This window comes from Balearica regulorum, chromosome 1, assembly GCF_011004875.1.
Source record: "Balearica regulorum gibbericeps isolate bBalReg1 chromosome 1, bBalReg1.pri, whole genome shotgun sequence".
Taxonomy (NCBI): domain Eukaryota; kingdom Metazoa; phylum Chordata; class Aves; order Gruiformes; family Gruidae; genus Balearica; species Balearica regulorum.
This window is the reverse complement of record NC_046184.1, coordinates 120,935,267-120,954,917: the sequence shown is the minus strand read 5'-3', so window position 1 is coordinate 120,954,917 and position 19,651 is coordinate 120,935,267. Positions and strand designations below refer to the sequence as shown.

The following is a 19,651-nucleotide window of genomic DNA, read 5'->3' as shown; positions in this document are numbered from 1 at the left end:
GCTGGGATGTGCCTGGTTCCAGAACAACCTCTTGGAAAGTAATTTTTTTACATTGGGAGTCAGAGCAGGAGCTGGATGGCCCTATATCAAAGCTGTCCTTTCACATGCATCCTTCCTGCAGACTGGGGCTGAGTTCTCCTTGTCACTAACAGGCGTGTTGCTGTGTTTTACACCCCGCTTTGCCACAGGGAAATGAAGCAAATGATAGTGTGGGAAGAGGTAAATATGGGGAGATTTTACCTTAGTAGCGTAGGTGATTTGCCCCACTGTGTCTGCTCTGTGTCACAGAAACCTTCACAGCAAAACAGAACAATATGCTGGGAGGATAAAGTGTGTGCGTGCTTTTAATACAGCAAACCAGACAGAAAGGTAAGACTTGTTCTTCAGATGTTTCCAGTTGGAAGGGGCAGTCCGCAGTAAAAGCCCACTGTTTAAACAGGAAAATTGAATACTGCTTGACGGTGCTTCTCCTAATGGGATCATACTCCGCACCAGCACTCTTTGCTCCCATATGGAACAGATGCTGTTATTATTGCTGCTCAGAGGCAGAACTGAGATTAACAATTTCCGTGTATAGATACTTCTTTGGCATTACATAACCCGTGTATTTAACACACACTAAATTTTCATTGCAAATTGGCTGCTGTGGGGGTATTCACATTTTTTAAAAGCTGTTTCCTTCCCAAGATATGCAGTTATACTATAGCCTTACTTTGATCCGATTACGAAAACCACACTAAAAAATGAAGTGAGTATGGGCCTGTGGGATCTCATGGCTTTAAAAAAATAAGAAGTAAAATCCCAGGGCTCATTGTGAGTTTTCCAAGCTAAATGGCATGGAATAGTCATAACCTGTTTCATATTCACCTTCGATCACAAGGATAGGAGAAGCGATGTAAGGCTGGGATACATGTGGCACTGTCATGATGCTGAAAAGACGCGTGCAACAGATCATAGAAAGTTCTTTGTGAGGCACCTACCGTAAGCTGAAACAACACCACTGAGATGTAATATTCACTCTTATTCATTGGATTAGGGAGAGAAAAGATTAAATCACACTTGAGACATCTGTCTGGCTGCCTCAAAAAACTTCATTTTCATGCTAAGTGTAGTTTTAAAATGCCATCCTGAAAAATGCGTGACATTTTAATGGGCTGATTGCCAAGATTCTCAAATCTGTTAATTTGCATATGAATCACAGAGACAAATATTATGGAAGAAGTATAAGAAACTAGAATTATGAGAGAATGCCTTGCATTCCCCTTGGTTAAACATATGTTGGGAGGATTGTCTCTTAGAAATCTAATATTACAAAGGCAAATGAGATTAAAAAATGCTGTGATATTCCCATTTATACCAATAGCTGGTTGCAATTGCATGTGGGTTTTTTTACAGCTGTGTACGAATAGCAGCCTGGATGTTGCCTGTTCTTTCAATAAACTGCACAGCATGTTACAGCATTGTGACAGTCACTAGTGCAGCCCTGAGGAGGGGCTGCGTTCCCTTCCCCATGTTTCTGACGCAGCTCCAATAAAGTTAGTGGGATTTCACCAACGTCTTCTGATCATCTCTCTCTCCAGTTTTCAGGTTGCTCTTAAAAATGACAGAGCCAAAACAAGCACCAAGGGCCATCAGTTCTCAAACTCCCATGCACTTCAATTAGAGAAAGCTAAGGAGCCTGCACTATGCAATTAGCTACTGTACGCCAGGGTCCATGACTAGGCTTGTGGGAGTTAAGTGCATTCATAAATACTTGTGGGATTAGGGTTTATGGTTAGAGAAAATCCTTCCAACTGAAACAAAACTTCCTATCAGGATCTAACTCTTAAACAGTTTTAGTGGGAGGAGGGTGCAGTCAAGTTCCTACAGCAGGTTTTCTCATCTAATGGAACTAGCTCAGTGCAGGACTTGGCATATCCTAAACAATTGTTTATAGCTTCTGCACAGCACATCTGCTTTGCGAGCTGATTTGTGACGGAAATCCACTTGAATGGAAATGGTAAATTTGATTTACTTGTGAAAAAGAAGCAAAGAGTTCCACAGCAGAACAATCTGGGTCACAATGTACTTTGGATTATAAGATTTACTACAGAAAAAAGGCCCAAACCATGTAATTCAGATCCAACTTTCAAGCATCAGAAGTTTGAGGTTAATGTAAACTAGGGTTTAGTTCATCCATTCATGAAGATGTCTGTGTAGCTTGGAGCTGACCTTGTGCTTGGATTGTCCCCTCTCCCGTGGGGTCCCCCAAGACTATTCAACTCTGGGGATCAGACTCTTTTCCAGTTTGCAGCAGAAAGCCCAAAAGCACACACGCATACACAAAAAAAACCCAACAAAAAGAAACAACAATCCCACCCCCACTTCCCCCACCCCCGTTTAAAGGAGAAGGCAGCTTGGGCAGAAAGAGGCACCAGCAGAGAGAACTAGCTGTGGGTCTGTCCTGGATCTCTGGAAATGTGCAGGCAGGAATAGGGTAGAGGGATGAATGTTTCAAGGTAATACTGATCTCCCTGAGAGACTGGAGAGTAGCTGAAATAATAAAATTTTGTGCAAAACAGAGACACCAAGCATGGGAAATGGCACTGGGGGAGAAACAAGAGTTAAGCTCAGAATTAATGTGCAGAAAACACAGGAAAACAAATCTGAATTTCCAGAGCAGGAGGCAGGGTTTGTTGTTCAGTGGTGAGCTTGGTACTAGACACCTGCCAGAGAGGTTGAGCTTAAGCCTAAGGTGTTTTCTGGGTCACGGGGGGAAAGACTGGCCTCCCACATCTCACTTTGAAACACAAGCTAAGACAACATATGCGGCTTTGGACTTTGCAGAGGCACAGCACTAACTAGCATTACCCTCACTGCTAATGCACTCAGCAAAGTTGATGGGGCAGCCTCAGGAACTGAGCCAAGGAGGTGCGGAGCAACATGCATGATGCTTCGCTGGCTGCGTGCCTACGGCTGCCGGCGCGGGATGCCAGCAAGCCAGGGTGCATGCGCATCACTGGTCTCAGCAGCCATGCCCTGATAGGAACTGATCCTGTCTGCTGAAACCCCCAGGGAGAGCAACCTTTCACCGGTGGGAGAAACCAGGAGTGCGTGAGCAGCATGGCCATGGCTCACTTCTCAGGGGCACAAGGAAGGGGGATTTCTTTACGGCCTTCCCTTTGGCAAGGTGGTGCACAGGAGGCGATCGCAGTATTGCCTGCTGTCTCTGCATGGCTGCACCTCCGGGCAGAGCTTGGCTCCCAACCTTTACAAAGTGATCAAGGGAAGTGACGCTCTTTCAGTATTGCGCTTATGATGCAAGCATACAACAAAAAAATGTTTCTAAAGCTTCTCCTTTTAAGGGGAACCAACTCGACTCTCTCCTTTACAGACCCTCACCTTATATTCATTAGGAAAGCATTTGTCTTTAAGAACAGGACAGTTCTCACATGAATGCATATGCAAATGAAAACAAGTACAACACCCATTTCTGTAGAAGAATATATTATTTAGCAGATCGGTTTAGAAGTAAAAAAAATCTGTACATCTTTGAAGGTTTTTCTTGTTGTTGCTTTTTGCATCCATGAGGATAAAAATACGCTCACACAGTGGTTTCAGCTTTGTGCTCCCTTCCTTGCTTGTGCCAAAGGATCCCGTGCCATCTAGCTGTACCAGGCAACAAAGCGAACCTGCAAACTCACTAAGGTTCCTTCTGATTTCTTCTAGTGTAGAAAACAAAGAAAATTTCATCCACTATGCTGGGCTTCTGAACGTACTATGAACACTATAAAATTCAGAGAATAATACAGAGAAATGTGTCATTAGGGCCTACTAGGCAAACAAAAATATATGCCAGGACCCCTGTCAGAATATAAGCATCTGTTAAGCTACGCTGTAAGTAGCATACTGCTGTACACATACATGTAGTAGCATGACTAAAACAACTTTTGTTTTTGGATGCCAGTGGATCATTTTCCTGAAAAGGCTCCTTAGCTAAAACTCCGCTTTGTCTCTACAGACTGACTCTACAAAAAAGGCAAATCTGCTGAAGATTTGAGCCGTGCTGCAACCTGTGCAATGTCCGCAGGGTTAGTCCTGCCGAGGGGGCTGCTATGGGCGCGCCGGAGCAAGGGGAGCCCTCGGTGCCTGATGGCGGCAGCGCCCGTGCGAGCAGGCTGCAGGCTGTAGACAAGGCGTCTGGGCAGGCAGACAGGCAGGCAGGGCATCCGTGCCTGCCACCTCTCCGCATACATAGTCTCAGTTGGATTTTGATGTAGCCACCATGTCTGTTTGGCAAATACAGCATTTCTCAAAACCAGAATAACCTTAGGGCTTATCTTTTGCTCAAAGACTCTTTCGTCTCACTTGTCGGTACTGCCGGTGGTCAAATTTTCACTTTTCTTCTTCTGCAACTGAAATGAAGAGCAAAGCAGGATTAATACCCCTGACTTACAGAGTGCTGCTTTCCACTGCTGCTGTGAGTCGAATGTTCATCTCTGCACAAGGCATGTGCAACTTTTCTTGGGAAATAACACGCAGCAGCTTGATATATCACAGGCACCATTTAATCCAGACAGCTCTGGATGTATGTCCTGAGTAAACAGCACTCGGTCTTTCTCATCATCTGCTGCGCTAGGCTCTCAGATTATTAACTAACTCCTCTTGTTTCAGGGTATTTTTGAATTCAGGCATCTCCTATTTCCCTAAGACCTCTTGTGCCAATACACCGTAATTAAAGCTCCATCAGTTTGTATAAAATTTCTCTTCTGACAGCTTCTCTAAACCAGAAGTAAAATCTCAGCTCAACTTGAAAGATGAATAGGAATTAATGACTGACTGATAGTATCCTGTCTACATGATAAATTTGTTCATGTCAGAAAACCCCTACACTGTGATGCCATTTGGGCCAGTTTTGTCATCTGCCTTGGCAGGGAACAGAAGCACTCGAAGAGGCGGGCAAGGCAGGCGTGCCGGCTCAGCGTCTCAGGCTGCAGGGTGCTGCCGGAGCCGGGCCAGCACACCGGCTGCTGCACTGCGGGTGCGGGGCACCTGCTCCCACAGCCCAGCCTTCCTCTCTGCCCTGTCAGGCAACGCAGGCGTGGCCAGAGAGAGCAAATGTGGTTACATGTATATCCTTCCTCCCCTAAGACTTACATGTCAAAATGAGAGACACTGTGAATGGAGGTCCTCACTCAGCCTGGGACATAAAATGGCTGCATTGGTTGTGTATTTAATCTGACTGGATGCTGTGTGTATGAGAAAAAATTTCTCATAAAATTTCAGGCACATCCTTGATGATAGATGTGTCAGTAGAAGTTTGTTCCCAGAAGAGACATTTATGCATTGGTGGTGCAGTGCCTTGAAATGCCCAACCTCAGGACATTTTGCTGCAATCTAGCTCAGGCTTACTCCTTCCCAGGGGAATGTTGCTCCTTCCTGGGAGACGTGTTTGCTAACGCACTCCCCTCAGGTGGTTATCTCTGGGTTTTTTCTCCAGGTCCCTTTCTTCAAGCAGCTCCCTTCCCATGGCCGTGCTTGTGTGGTGCCTGGTGGACTCTGCAAGGGCACTTTCTTGCACTAGCTTATGGCTTGTGATACACACCTTTCTCCAACCAGGTGTAATGAATGTGTTTCTCATGATAATTACACCATAAGCATTCCTACTGTTTTGGAATTAAACTGCTATTAAATTATAATGTTTGACTTATTCAATCATAACGTTTGCTGTACCAATAAGATATTTAGAGTTTACCTCTTTCATAGCATCATCTATCTGTTTTAATTCCTCATAGCGGTCCCTGGATTCCCAAAGGGGCTGGAGCATCACCTCCTCCACTTCTGGAAACAGCTAGGTGAAAACAAGAGAGAGAATATCAACATTTCCTTTTGTACTTGTTAACCTGTACATGCTAGAAATGGGCTGAAAGGCAGAACGTGAACTCTCCATTCCCATTTCCCTGGCTGACTGAACACCTGTCGGAGCATACATTTAAGCTCCGCATGCCCCCACTTCTGCTTCTGGCCTTGGGTGACTTACCTTTGTTACTGTTTCGAACATGGGGATGAGAACGAACTTGAGGAAGCCAATCTGTGCTGTCGGCTTGGTCACTTTATCGCGGTCCATGAATGGTGCCACTGGAAGCCCTTCGGATTTTTCTCGGTCACTCTGTAACAAATCCAGAGTTAACAAATATTAATCTCAGCTAGAAGCCTGTGAGGAGAGTAATGTACCAAGTACATCACTTGCTAAAGAAAGAGCAGTAGCTTTCAGATACAGATCTCAGTGGTGTCTGAAGATTGCATAGAATAGCAATATGCTGCCCTCGGGACAAGGTATCCTGCTTTGTGGAGAGCAAGCATCTGAATAAAGAGAACTCTGGTTACATCTGCACAGTACTGGCATGAAAGCGTTCACCTCCAGACTTACAGGACAATGAGGCCACCTGGTTCCCTTTGCAAACCCATGGGACTTGGGAGGTAAACTATTTCTGAGCATTCAGAAAGGTAGTAATGGCTTTTGCCGTTCTGGAAGAGAAGGAATGGCTCTTTGATTTCCTCATCATTCTCCAAAGAGTGATTATTTTCAGGTATTCAACCAGAAATTACATATCCTTCTTTACTAATGATTAAAACTAGTTCTGGCTAGCTGGGTCAATGGAGAACAGTTCCATTGACTGCAGTGAGTTTACCAAGCTATATCTACTTGACCACATAACTCACTGTTTCTGTGTGGGTTCATGTGCAAGGAGGTCACAGACTATGAGTGTAAAAAAGATATCCTGTAGCAGACTTTCTCTCTCAATTATTGGAAGTTTTGGCACATAGTACTTTTGCTGGGTGGCCCAAACAGTAAGGCACACAAATACTGTAATTTTGAGTAAAATGCTGCAGATGGAGTGAGCGAGGAGTGCATCTGACACATCATCAGAGGTGTCTGTCTCTTGTGAGAAGCCCTCCTCAGCACGCACCCTGTCAAGGTACAGACAAGAAAGCTCTGGCATCTCCTCCTCAGAGCATTGCAGCTGCGCGTCTCTTGGGATCCCACTGCTGCAGCATGTACACACTGCTCAGGAGCCCGTGTGCCAGAGGCAGCTGAGGGCTGCTCTTCCAGGGATCCTTTTTAAGCAGTCAGAAACTGCGTCCAGCTCGGAATCCAGTGAGGAGCAATGGTCTGGGGAGCTTAAAGTCTGACTTTGCACACCTCAGCAAGTCGTCTGCTTTCTCTTTAGCAACTGTTCACACAGAGTAAAATTTATCTATACTAGTTCCTGTGTGATATTTGCTATCATTTACTGGCCAACTTTCTCTTGCCACTGCTCTTGCCCTTTTGGCTCAAAAATCACTTACACGTCAAACGAACTTGGAAGGCAGCCACTTTATAGAGAACAAGCTTCAGTCTGCTAACATTAGAATTTCTAGGTTGCTATTGCCTTTCATCTGCAAATTACAGTCAGTTGCATTCACTGGCTTTGTGAACAGCTTTTCTTGCTGACATCCTTCTCTCGCTTTCTGTAAAAGAAGCCTTTCCATCCTAGAGCTAGACTGGGATGTCAGACAGCAGAGCACCCAGAGCTGAGGTGGGATTCAGGAAGAGCAGCAATTTGTGCAACTGCATCTCTCCCTCATTCTTACCTGCATAAAATATTCCTCTAATAAGCAATCTACCCAGGGCTCCGCTACTTCCATCGGGCGGACTTCATTGGAGATATCACAGCATTTTATCAATACCATCTTCAGCTGAAAGAGGATAATACTTTAATACTGCAGTCTTACTGCCATCCCTTTTTCCCCTATCCAGACCTGTGTCTTTACAATGCAATAGGAGCCAATGTTTTCCAACAGAAAGCACAGTTTTAGGATTAAATCAGATGTCTTACATGATCTGGATTCTTTTCCACTCTCTCAGTTACCCTGTGTAAATCACTTATCCCCTCCCTGCCTCAGTTTCCCTGTCTGTAGCACTGGGATGTGTCACAGCGGGACGTGCGCTTATCTATATCTGCTACATGAAGATTCAACCAGAAATGACCATGAAGTTGTTTGTGGAGCACTCAGAGGCAGCTGGGGAGAGGCTTCGCTGGACGTCAAAAATGACTGGATTAGGAGGCAGAGAAGACGAGAGTTTGTACTCTTGTGGATACTTTTTGCCCCACAGTAATGGTCAATAAGAACTTGTATCCTGACAGAGTAATTATTTATTTCTTGATGAGACTCCAGGATTTCTAAAGCTGGAATAATCTATTTTATATAAAGCACTTCCAAATTTTAATTCTGTTTGGTGGGGCAGAGGATGTAGGTAGGATTCGTTTTTGATAAAGTATATTGAAACTTGGTTTTTAAACAAACTAATGTTAATCTACAAGCTTTTGCACTATGCACAGAAAAATAATAATCTACAAAACCTCCTTACACAGGTCATGTGTTCTTCATTTGAGTAATCAAAATTTTCCATTTTTTCCTTGAAAGAGTCCAGTATTTCTGCATGTCTCGCCATGTCTGTAGCCAGGATTAACGTAATTATCCCCTAGCAAAGAAAACATGTTCACATATTAACTTGACATGCTTTACAAAGTCTACTATTGCAGAGCAAAGCAGGGTCTTTCTTACACACAAAAAAGCCTCAGATGGATTACATTGTTAACACTGAAAGGGGAAGTTTCTGACTTGAAATTGCCAAGCAAACTGGAAGAGGGTTATAAAGAGTTCAGGGTATATGAAGATCACGGCTGGGTCGATCTGTAACACTGGTGTGATATTCTGGAGACATTGACGTTTTTCCTTTCTGATTGACTAATTGTGGAAAAACAAACTGTACAACAGGATGTTAAAAGCCACGCTCTGTTTGCCAAGATCTGCTTTTGGCTCCTTGGAAAGCACTACAGGTTTTGCTGCTGACTCTTAGTGGCCTTAGGAAGAGACAAAGATAAGTAGATGTGGATGTCCTCTGGACTCATCCTCCTTGGATTAAGGGCTTTGAAATACCCAGAAGCACTCAATGTGTTAGGAGCTCTGTATCATCCTGCCAGGCAGAGTTTATGATGGGAAAACACGTAGTTAATTTAAAGTTGCGGGTTTTCGTACAGATCTATCTATTTTGGGCCCATGCCTGCTTCCCATGCACTGGCAGAATCAGTAACTGCAACCAGAGCGGTATCTGAGCCCTTACATTGGTCTGCTTTTTCATTTGGTGTGTAAGGAAGGTGTAACATGGAAACTAAGACCGAATTTTGGCCCTTAGTGCTCTAATGGGAATTGTAGTATTGTTCACTGTCTCAGAGCTAACTGTGATGGCTCCCAGTCCACCAGACCCTCCTCCAACAGTACAAGTGCTCTGCTGTTGTAAATCTTTTCCCATTTTGAAGCCCCTTTTAAAATTAATGCAATGTTCTCTGAAAGCATAAACTTCTGCCATGAGAACTTAATCCTTTCCCAGTCAGAGCTAATTGGCTCCTACAGTAATATAAATATCTACCCCCAAAATGTCATAGGCTTTAATAGTCAGGATGTACTCATTATTTCTCAGCAAGACATTCCAGGGAGTGCTGCTGTGGAAATTTTCCAAGAATCCCTCTTGGATCCTTCCAGTGTGAGGGGCTTTTTCAGTCCTACCCTCTAGGGAGAATGATTCACTCGCATTGTACAGCAGGGAAGTCTGTGAATGCTTACATCTTCAGGAACAGTTTGTATGACACAGATGGGAGCAGCATTCGTACCTGTCTTATCTGTTTAAATTGGTCCTGGTCGACGTTGGAGAAAATGTTGTATTCTGGCTGGGAAATGATCTGGAAAGCCACAGCACAGTGGTGGTTCTCCAGTGGGGAGATGTCATTGTAGCGTACCGCAAGCTCAGTTCGTGCGTTTATCTGATAGCTGATGTGAAGAAAAACAGTGAGAACTCCTGCAGACACGCACCAGCTGCTCTAAACCATGCTGCTTACTTTTATTTACATTCTTTTCAATGCTTATTCAATTAGCTGCAGTTTGGTTTTTGATTGTTAATACTAAATCAGATTTTTAGAGAAGACACATACTACTTTAATATCATCTCAGGCACTCTTCCCCTGCAGGTTTTTTTCTAAATTTTACCAAGTCTGTGTAGCTTAAAATGACATAGAACAAACACAGACGGAACTGTCTGGGGTTCATTCAACCCCCACTAATGGCGATGGACAGATTCTCACTGATCTCAGTCAGAATTGCTTTCTGCCCTTATTTAATGAACGGCTGCAAATAAATTAGATTCTCTCTCTTTTTCACACACACATGCATGCACACAAAAGTGTCCATGGGTCAACAATTCTAATTTCCTCATATGATAATAAATAGAATAATATGCACTTCACAATTTAAAATTATGAAATAATGTGTAAGTTAAATCACCCTTTGCATTTTAGTGTAAATATTCCATTTCAGTCAATGGAGCTGTAATCATTTATCCCCTTTCTCTCAGCTGTAAGATATTTTACCTTGTTTTCTCAGGAGTGGGGGAAAGTGTTGGAATAGAAATCTGAAAAAGCATTTTTCTTACAGAGCCAAGGACAGCTGTCAAACCCAACCCAGACCTGAGTTTTCTGCATGAAGCTCTGCCTTGGCCCACGTGTGAGTGAACAGTGGGGCCTTGGGGGAAGGTCAAGGCCAGCTCAAACTGTGAGGAGGAAAACCTGATCTACCAAAAATGCCAGCTGGTATTACCTTCCCAATAAATTTTAAGGGAAGAGAAAGCAAGAGACAGACTTACGTATTGTTATAGCCTGGATGGTCCAAGTCATGGCATACTGCTGCAGTCATGAGAATCAAGATGTCAATTTGGGAAAATTTCTCCTGCAAAATACAAAACATTAATGTGGTATTGCAATTTCTACTTCCCCTATCCCCATAAATTAAAAGAAGTGAAAAACCTACCAACATTTACTTTTTAGGGAAATGCAAACCTGAGCAAAATGAAGTATTTTTCCATAGATCAATTTACTTCAGTCAAGAAAGAGAATTCTGCCTTCCCTTCCAGCAAAAATGACTCAGATTTGCCTTTGTTGCATTAAATAACAGCAGCTCAGAGGAGGCAATTTGCTTGAAACTTGCTATTACTGCAGAGATCATATAAAAGCACTGAGGTATTAGTCTCTTACAAGTCATTTGAGCATCCTGATTAGTTAAGGGAGGGCTGGAAGACAGCTTAGTTGCCATTGCATTCTGCATTAACTAAAGTTATAAAAAGAGTGAGAAAAATTAAGTGTTGCATTCCCACAGCTTCTGAACAGGATGAACTTCCATTAAACCAAATTTTTCTTCATACTCTTTCTGGCAAGAAAATAGGCTTAGGCCAGTAACTGAGATGTTTAGGTATGGAGAAGAAAAGGGGTTTTTAACTGAATAAAATCTGGTTTGTACAGAAATGAATATATAAACACAGGTTACCCAGTCAAGGAAAATAGATAATGCCTATAGTTTTGGTCAAAGTACAAGTGGAATGTGAATCTTGTGTACAGTACATGCAAGGCATTATTTGCAGTAGCTCACCCAGGTGCAAGCACACATTTGGAGAAAACCTTGTTGGAACATTTTGTGTCACAGATGAAGACCACATCCACAGACCGTAATTCGGTAGGCCTTTGGATCTGATCCTCAGATGTTTCATACTATTAGTGTCAAAAGACCTTTGGTGTATAAATCTGGGATATCCAGGAGGTGAAGGTAGTTTCCCAGCAGCCTCAGAAAACTATGTAGGTGCTTGGGGTCTGGGATGGGATGGCTGAGCGGGCAGCCAGAGGTGGAAGTGCAACACCCCACCTTCTCTCCCCAGGGACTGAACAAGTGCAGCTGCTACAAAGCTCATCACCTGCTAGCAAGCTGGTGGCCTGTTTTGCAAGAAGAGTGGCACAGGTGTCGTGGTGCTACATGGATGAATATGTGCCTCATGATGGAAATGGAGCAATACTATTGAGGTGGGGGGCATACCTGGAGGCTGCAGAGCGATATCATGCTGTACATCATCTGGGTCACACAGAAGCAGTGCCGGAAATTATGAAAGGGGTTGTTTCTGTAATTGTCATGAATACACAGCTGCAGAGAGAGGGAATGAAGCAGTCAGAGACAGGAGAGCTCTTTCTTTATAAAAACATGATTACACAGGCTTCCCAGCCTCCCTGGAAGCACTGTATATCCCTACAGGGGTCCTGTGGAGCCCATGATTATTTTCTGCTAGGACTGAGTGACAGCACAAGGCCCTCTGACACTCTCTACCTTCCTGGGGAGGGTGAGAGATTACTACCTTTCAAGAATTTGTCAGCAGGTAAAGCTCATAGCAACTTCTCTCTCATACCAGCTAGCAATGGGTAAACATCCCAGCACAGCTGCAAGTGCATCTCAGCCTTGAGATAGGACTCTGTGCTCTCATCCTGAATTTGTATTTCAAACTGTGCAGTGGTTAAACGGTGACTTTGGGATGTGTAAAGAACTCAAAGTACATCCCCATTCCCCTCCCTTGCCAAATGCAAATTGCAGCTTTGAAATCTTCAAGGCTGAAATGTAGTTGTTATTTCATTTGTAAATGCTCAGAGGTGGCACTTTGGGATGTGTTGCTTGGCGAAGCGAAGATGCGAATGCACACGCAGTAGCATACCTGTGTGGATTTCCTACGCGAGGCAGCATGGGGGAGATTTAGCCACACAGGCACATGGGATTGATTTTTGTGTCTTTTAACTTTCTACAGATCCTGGCTATGTGCCCTCGTTACAAATGCAAGCTAAAGCTTGTCTTTCCACGTGTCTTTGCTACGGTCAGCCGGGCTAGCTGAGTGAAGCTGGCACAGCTGAGTTAACACATGCCACAGTCATTCTTCCAATGCACTGTATAGCCTTTGCTATCCTGTCCTGCACAAAACAGCCAAACATCAGCAGCACTGCCGGACCCCTTCTGTGACAGAATTCATCTGCCCTTCTCCAGCTAAATAGTGAATTTACATCAAGAGTCCTCAAGCCCCATCAAGATCAAACCCTTCAACCTGGGACCTGACTTCTAGGAAGCCTCAAAGGTCCTGAAAAGGTCAAGAGAACTGTGGGCTTCCAATGCTAATTCAATATTTAGGGGCTTCGTTGCAAAAACTGTTCCAATTATTCTGCAGCATGGACTTTAGAAAAGTGGTCATGCCCAGGCACCATACAACACTGCACGGATGTAATGTATACATCCAGCAATGGAGCCCAGAGAATCCCAGGAGACTCCTGACTCAGAGCCCTGAATGGCTGGAGTGACTGGGTTATATAAGTCATCCTTGCCTCCCCTTTCTGGAACATTTCTGTAGCCAGCATATGTGGGAGCAAGAAAGCAAGCATATGTATGAGGTGGCTTTTTCTCCCCACTTAAGTTCAAACTGGTGCCCATACTGTGCCTGGGGAAGTATCATAGTTTGAAGCAGAGTCCTTGGGGCTTTTTTAAATCATCTTTCTTTCTGCGAATCTAGTGTTTAAGAAAGGAAATCTCGCCCTGTCTTACCTTTGTAGAAAATACGTAATCATAAACTCGCCTTGTTGTTCAGAATAAGGCTGTCTCAAATGCTAGCCTTGACAAATTACTTGGAGACAGAACCTAACAGGAAGCTGCCTGCAGTAACGTGTGTGGGTGGCATGTTGATGTGTGTTGACGTATCACCTTGTTTCCCATGTTTTCAGGCTGTGATACAGGAGGAGGAAATTCTCTGTTTTATCTGCTCTGTGCTAGCCTTGATTGTATTTGGTTTCATCCCACCCCTTCTGTTCAGCTGCTTTCTAAGGTCAACGATACTGAGCTTTTCATCTGCCTTCTTTGGGGAGAGTTTTCCTAGGTCTCGATCATTTTTTATATCTCCTTTAATGGAGTCATACATTTTTCTAAAAAGACTTAACCAGTCCTAGGCATAAAATCCAGGTAAACCTTATGCCTTCTATGGAGACATGGTAACATTGCTCCATTTTATCCCTTATTCCAACCTCTGATCAGCCTAATGCCTTGCTGGCTTCAGCCGGCAGCAGCACACCAAGCCGTGATGGTCACTACCCTGCGTACGTACGCTGGTGCCCTGGGGTTTTCTGCTCTTGCTGTACTTCACGATATGATGAATCCAGTGTTTTGCTTTGTGTTTTCTAGCCACTTTCTGAATTTGTGGAATTTCTTCAGGCCTTTCTGGGACTCTACATCAATCATGTAAAACAGTTTCCTCTATTCTGTCCATACTCTTCAGGTAATTAGAAGAAATTAGTGAGATGTAATTCTTTGCTACAGGAATCATAGGAAACATCTGTATAATGAACTTCACATCATGATGGTTTTAATTATTGTTTCAATCAATTTGTCAGGTAGAGATATAAGTTTTGCTAACTATAATTCTTCAGGCTATCCCTAGATCCTTTTTAAAAAATGGGTGAAATATTTACTGTTCTACAGTTGTCTAGGAACATGATGGGGTTTTTTCTGACAAAGCCAATATATTCTTCAGCTTTTTAGCAAAATCTTTCTTATGCTTTCCCTTAGATCTGATAACTTATTGATTTTTAAATACTCCAGTGTTTCTTCTTTAGACATCTTAGTTTTGGTATGATGTCATCTTTATTATGTCTTGCATCTCTGCAACATGTTCAACATTAAAAACCAAGGCAAATAAAGTTATTTAACTTCTCAGCAATTCCTTTTCCTTCCTGCCTCGCTCTTTTACTCCCTGTGATTTAGGACGTCTAATGATTATTGCACATACTGGCTTTTTTTTGGCCATCTCTGAAGACACTCATCTTGTCTCCATTTACATTAGGTACCAAGAGCATTCACCAGAAATGAACTGCTTTCAGTAATAGAAAGCTCAGCAAACAAATGTAAAACAGTTTGAAAAATGTCATCTGTTACCACAAGAATGCAAACATTTGCTGAAGTACTTACGTTTTAAGAATTTGTATAGATTGACTGCTTTCAGTGGGATTACTCATGTGAGTGAAGTTAATTCCATGACTAAATATTTTGTTTATTGATTTTAGAATTTGAAAAATTGCAAAAAATCAGTAATTTGAAATACTTACCAACCACCTTTTTAACGTGATAGGATTGATGTTGAAGTCTTTTACCAACCCAAGATCATGGTACATATGTTCCAAACAACTCAGCATCTGCAGCCAGGAACAGACAGGTTATTGGCTTGGTAAAAATCTCTGTACTTTACGATACATTGCAGAGTGAATTTCCTCCTTGCAAGCATCAAATAATTGCAGAGCCCTCTTGTTAAGATGAAAGAAAAATGTTCAAAGATTGCATGATTAAAGACAGTGCAAGAGGGGAGACAGAAAGGTTCTGAAAGCTTTTTGAAGTAGACAGATTGCTCTTGACTCCATAGGTTTTGTGCAGGGCTTTGAATCACACCAGCTCTCTTTAGTACTTGTGATTCACGTGTATCATAGCAATTCCTTCTCACAAAAAAGTATTGCCATTTTTCTAATTCAGCTGGGATATGTTCTAACGCTCAATGAAATCAGTGGGAGTTTTCCCACTGACTCCAAAGGCCCTAGCTGTACAGAAATGGATCAGGCCCTAGCTGTATAGAAAATAACAGCAGAAAATAGGAGATCCTTAAAGAAACATTTATTCTAGATATGTGTCAATATCTTCTTTCTTTACGACTTCTTGTGAGTTCCTAACTCCACTATCTTAACTCAGATTTCTTGTTCAACAAAAGGTCTCCCATTATAACCCTATAAAATTGCAGCAGGCTTGTGACCATCCACTCCTGCAAACTGCAACTGTAAAGCCCAATAGCTGAAAGGCAAAGGTAGGCTGCTCTTTTGAGACAACATCTGCTCTGAGGTAGGAAGGGGGATGCAGATAGTTTAGCACTACCACTCTCGGTTAATCTTCTGGGTTTGAAAACATTGGGGGGAAAAAAAAAAAAGAGGTATTGACAATCTTATGTGTCTGGGCACTTAGCATCTGCCACCAGTCAGAAATGAACAGAATTCCGGGAGTTCAGGAGTTTATGTATCTGCATCCCCATTTCTGAAGGCAAAATCTGCAGGAGATGAAATGTAGCCTTTATATTAGCAGATGCAGGTTTTAGAGTGTAGACTGATCCAGGGGTTTTAACACAACGAGTGTAATGTCACAAAAATGGCCTTGGAGACATTTTTAGTTAAGTTTCTGTTATTCAGGCTCTTAAAAACTCTCCAGAAAAATAATTTCATCTAATGAAACTTTATATTCATCCAGGGAATATACATAGTTCACGCAGTAACAAAGGAGTTTGAGTCATCCGAACAGGAAGAAAGAGACGTCCCTGCAAGACTTGAGGGACAATGTCATGAGCTGAATTGTGCTCAGATCACATGCACAGCATTTTGCTGTAGACCACCTTGCCTTGTTCCTAGTCCCTGAGGCAGAATATATGTTTTGCAATAGTTTCAGAAAAGACTTTCTGAGCCAATAAACTTGATCCAGAAGGGCTGGATTACCCTCAGAAATGCCTGTCTCCCTCCAGCTGTTGCCAAGAGAGCTCCAGGTGAGTGGCAGGGTGACTCTAAGTCCCAAGCTCCTGCGCCTGAACACATGAAAATCTCAGTTCTCATTTTTAGCTTTCTTGCTCGACAGCAAAATCTTGAATATTGGACTCTTCTAAGGCTTAATAGTGGTGAGCGGGCATTTGAGAACGAGAACGCAAGCTTGCTGCGTAGCTCTGTTTACTGAGATGCTGCAGAGCACAACGTTATTAATTTGCTTACAGAAGACTGCCCGGCCCACTCTGAGCACGTGGGCAAATACTCATTGCTAAACAAGCACTGACAGAATTGAAATATTCTCTGTAAACATAAACCAGAGCTAAAAGGGTGAGATAAACCCATATGGTGCTCGGCTCAGCAGAGTTTGTTCAGTATCTTATTTCAGAGCAGCACTCCTCCTTGCAGGGCATGTCTAATCTCTGCACCCTCTTGTTAGCCTTGCTCATGCCACCATTTCTAGTGTTTTCCTAGTATGCTGAATGAGTTACTGTGCTAAAATACTATGCCTCAGCACACAAGAATCCGTGGATAATGGTTTTTGTCTCTCCCTATTCTTTCTTAATAGTTAGAACAACAATGAGCCAACAGTGTTCTGGTCCACCTGGCAGGTCGTAATTCTCTCTTGCTGCAAAGACCTGACAGGCATTCAAAAGCTGGGGGCGAGCCATTTTGCCTGAGCAGTTGTATGGCTGTGGTACAGAGGAAAGGGGCTGGAGAGGGAGCAGTAACCGCAGAGCACCAGCCTCAGCTTGGCACGGACCGCACAAGGGAAGCTCTGCCAGCCTGTGTGAATGGGAGATGGAGCTAAAGTCACCAGGGAGTCCTTCTGTTATTCTACCAGCCAGATGAAATATCCTGAAAGGAATATGCTGTTACCGTGGGGGGGGGGGGGGGGGGGTACAGGGTATTTTTCCTTGTCATGTTGATCTACAGGTGCTGAGCCAGAATGATTCTTGTATGCACAATATCTGATTGAGAAGGTAATTAAGGTGACTGATGCTGGGGGTGCTGCTAGAACCACCCAATCCTTCCCTTGGGAAAAATCCAACACTAAAATGCTGGTTTAGTCCTGTTTTCCCTTACATTTTTTCCCAGGTGAGGTTTGGTCATATTTTCTGAATCTGGTTTTACATTATGTTGTAACTGGTCATTACAGAAACATCCTTCTCCTTCGTGTTTCTACAGAGGTTTACACATGGGGCTTTCAGAACCTTCTGCAATACAAGTGATGAACAAGGAATAATACTAAAAGCAATAAGAAAAATAGCAAAAGCAATGAGAAAAAAAAAAAGAAAATGAATCAATAAGAAAATACTAATAGGCTGTGCATGCAGCTCTGCAATCTCTTCAGAATACACCTCAGAAAAACATCGGCCCAAAAGGGTGTGAATCAATGCATGCACCTCTGCCTGGCTTCACACACCAGCACACTGCTTTATTGATTTGAGCGGAGTTATTGATGATGTGCTTAAGCATGCACTTTGCTAGGGATCGATTTGTTCAGATAAAATGGCACAAGAGAACTCATGTGGCAGTAATGATTGTGCACCAGTTGTTGTGGGACATTACTAGGAAGAGATTAAAGGAAAAAATAAAGAGGAGTCGATATGATAATCATCATAATCTATCTGGCATCTGTTAGGAAAAAGTACTGTATTGTGGTGTGATATGAAAAAAAGTATAGAGAGTAAGGGGTAGAAAAGGGGGAAAACCCTTCAGGCCATCTCAAAGGGCTCTTCTATCCTTGCTGGCTCTCAGAAACAGTGCTAACCCAGCTAACATGGCATCCTTACCTCATTGGGCTCCCACAGCCAGACGTCAAAGGTTGGTTTCCGAAGTGCTTCAATGGTCTCCTGGGACAGCATGTACTGCAGTCAAAAAGGCAGTCAGTGTAAGTAAGGGTCCCCCACCCTGGCATGGGACCTGCTACTGGCATGTCCTTGAGACTTCCGGAGCTCCATTCACGCAGGGGTTTAGCCATATTTCCCGAGGAGAGAGAAATGATCTCTCCCTCTGCCTGCCCAACCCTCCTGGCCCTCCCCCACCGGCTGCTGGTGGTCACACCAGGATGCCCACGCCTGGTGGGCAGAAAGCCCCCAGGCAGCTCACTGCCTGCCACAGCACCAGCTGGCCGGCTGCTTGATTGGTGGAGATCCTTGCGGAGCGGGGAGGCGGAGGGTTTGGAGAAAAGGGAGGAGAGCAGAGGTGTTATGGATGGGGTTGTGGGTAAACCCTGCATGGGGATATAAAGGGCACAGGGCACAGATCTATCCCCGGCTGCATTGGTTCTGCTGCCTGCGGAGCATCGGCAACGTTCGATGCAGCCAGTCATGGCTGGATGGTGTGAAGTGTCTATGCTTACAGTGTTAAATTAGCTGGTGGGTATGATATATTTACTGTCAGATGAGTTATGCTCTCATTTTGAGTATTTTTTCAAGAACACCCACATTTTCAAATTGCTTGTCAGCCTGCAAGATTCAAGTGATTTTTTATCATTACACTCAGAGGCTTAAAACAAAATCAAGCACATTGGCCAGTTACAATTTGTATACAAAATGAAAAAAGGGAATGTGGAGGGTTAAAAGACCTGGGGAGATCTGGACTCTACTGATTCATCTTTTCAAGACTGTATTGATCAGAGTCTTTCTGGGACACAAAAACCTTGTAGCTTCAGTTGGCCCATTTACCCTAGCTGTCTCTAATTAGTTAGGGCTTACTGTACTGAGCAGGTGAATGAAATTTTCTGAACCATCAAATTGTAATTGTTGATAATTAATCCAAGGAAGAATAATACCGAAGATTAATTTTCCTTCTTGAGAAGGCAATGATTTTTGCATTTGCGTATAGAATGTACATTTAATATGACGTTCTGCAAGAAAACTGAATTAGCAGTACAGATTTGCTATTTGATAACAGTGTTGTAATGACATCTTCTTTCAATATACTCATCACTTCCTAGCCTCAGTGACAGTGGACAAATCCAGCACCTGACTACTGATAACAAATTTTGCAAATCTGTCGAACAGAACACAAACTTGTGAAACCAAAACTCCTATGAGCTTTCGTCTAGGGATAATACAGAAATACAAACTACCAGTTTAGTCTGCAGTCAGTCAGTACAACTCTTCGTAGCATTTGTTGTTAATTCAAGATCCTAATATCAT

The 19,651-nt window shown here is 43.2% G+C and overlaps 1 protein-coding gene across 4 annotated transcripts in view; it reads right to left on the bottom strand.

Moving 5' to 3' along the window:
* Positions 1 to 3,490: 3,490 nt before the first annotated feature.
* The window catches only part of PDE9A (phosphodiesterase 9A), a 50,540-nt gene continuing 34,379 nt past the window's right edge, over positions 3,491 to 19,651 (bottom strand). For 3 of the 4 annotated variants that reach the window (XM_075742927.1, XM_075742929.1, XM_075742931.1), the window contains 10 exons: positions 18,281 to 18,355; positions 15,024 to 15,110; positions 11,938 to 12,042; positions 10,721 to 10,803; positions 9,696 to 9,852; positions 8,393 to 8,506; positions 7,615 to 7,719; positions 6,020 to 6,148; positions 5,735 to 5,830; positions 3,491 to 4,394 (listed from right to left, as the gene is read on the bottom strand). In XM_075742927.1, the coding sequence (XP_075599042.1) occupies positions 4,344 to 4,394; positions 5,735 to 5,830; positions 6,020 to 6,148; positions 7,615 to 7,719; positions 8,393 to 8,506; positions 9,696 to 9,852; positions 10,721 to 10,803; positions 11,938 to 12,042; positions 15,024 to 15,110; positions 18,281 to 18,355 (1,002 nt within the window). In that variant the 3' untranslated portion in view covers positions 3,491 to 4,343. The remainder of the gene's footprint in view (positions 4,395 to 5,734; positions 5,831 to 6,019; positions 6,149 to 7,614; positions 7,720 to 8,392; positions 8,507 to 9,695; positions 9,853 to 10,720; positions 10,804 to 11,937; positions 12,043 to 15,023; positions 15,111 to 18,280; positions 18,356 to 19,651) is intronic. The other variant, XM_075742928.1, reaches the window with a different exon arrangement.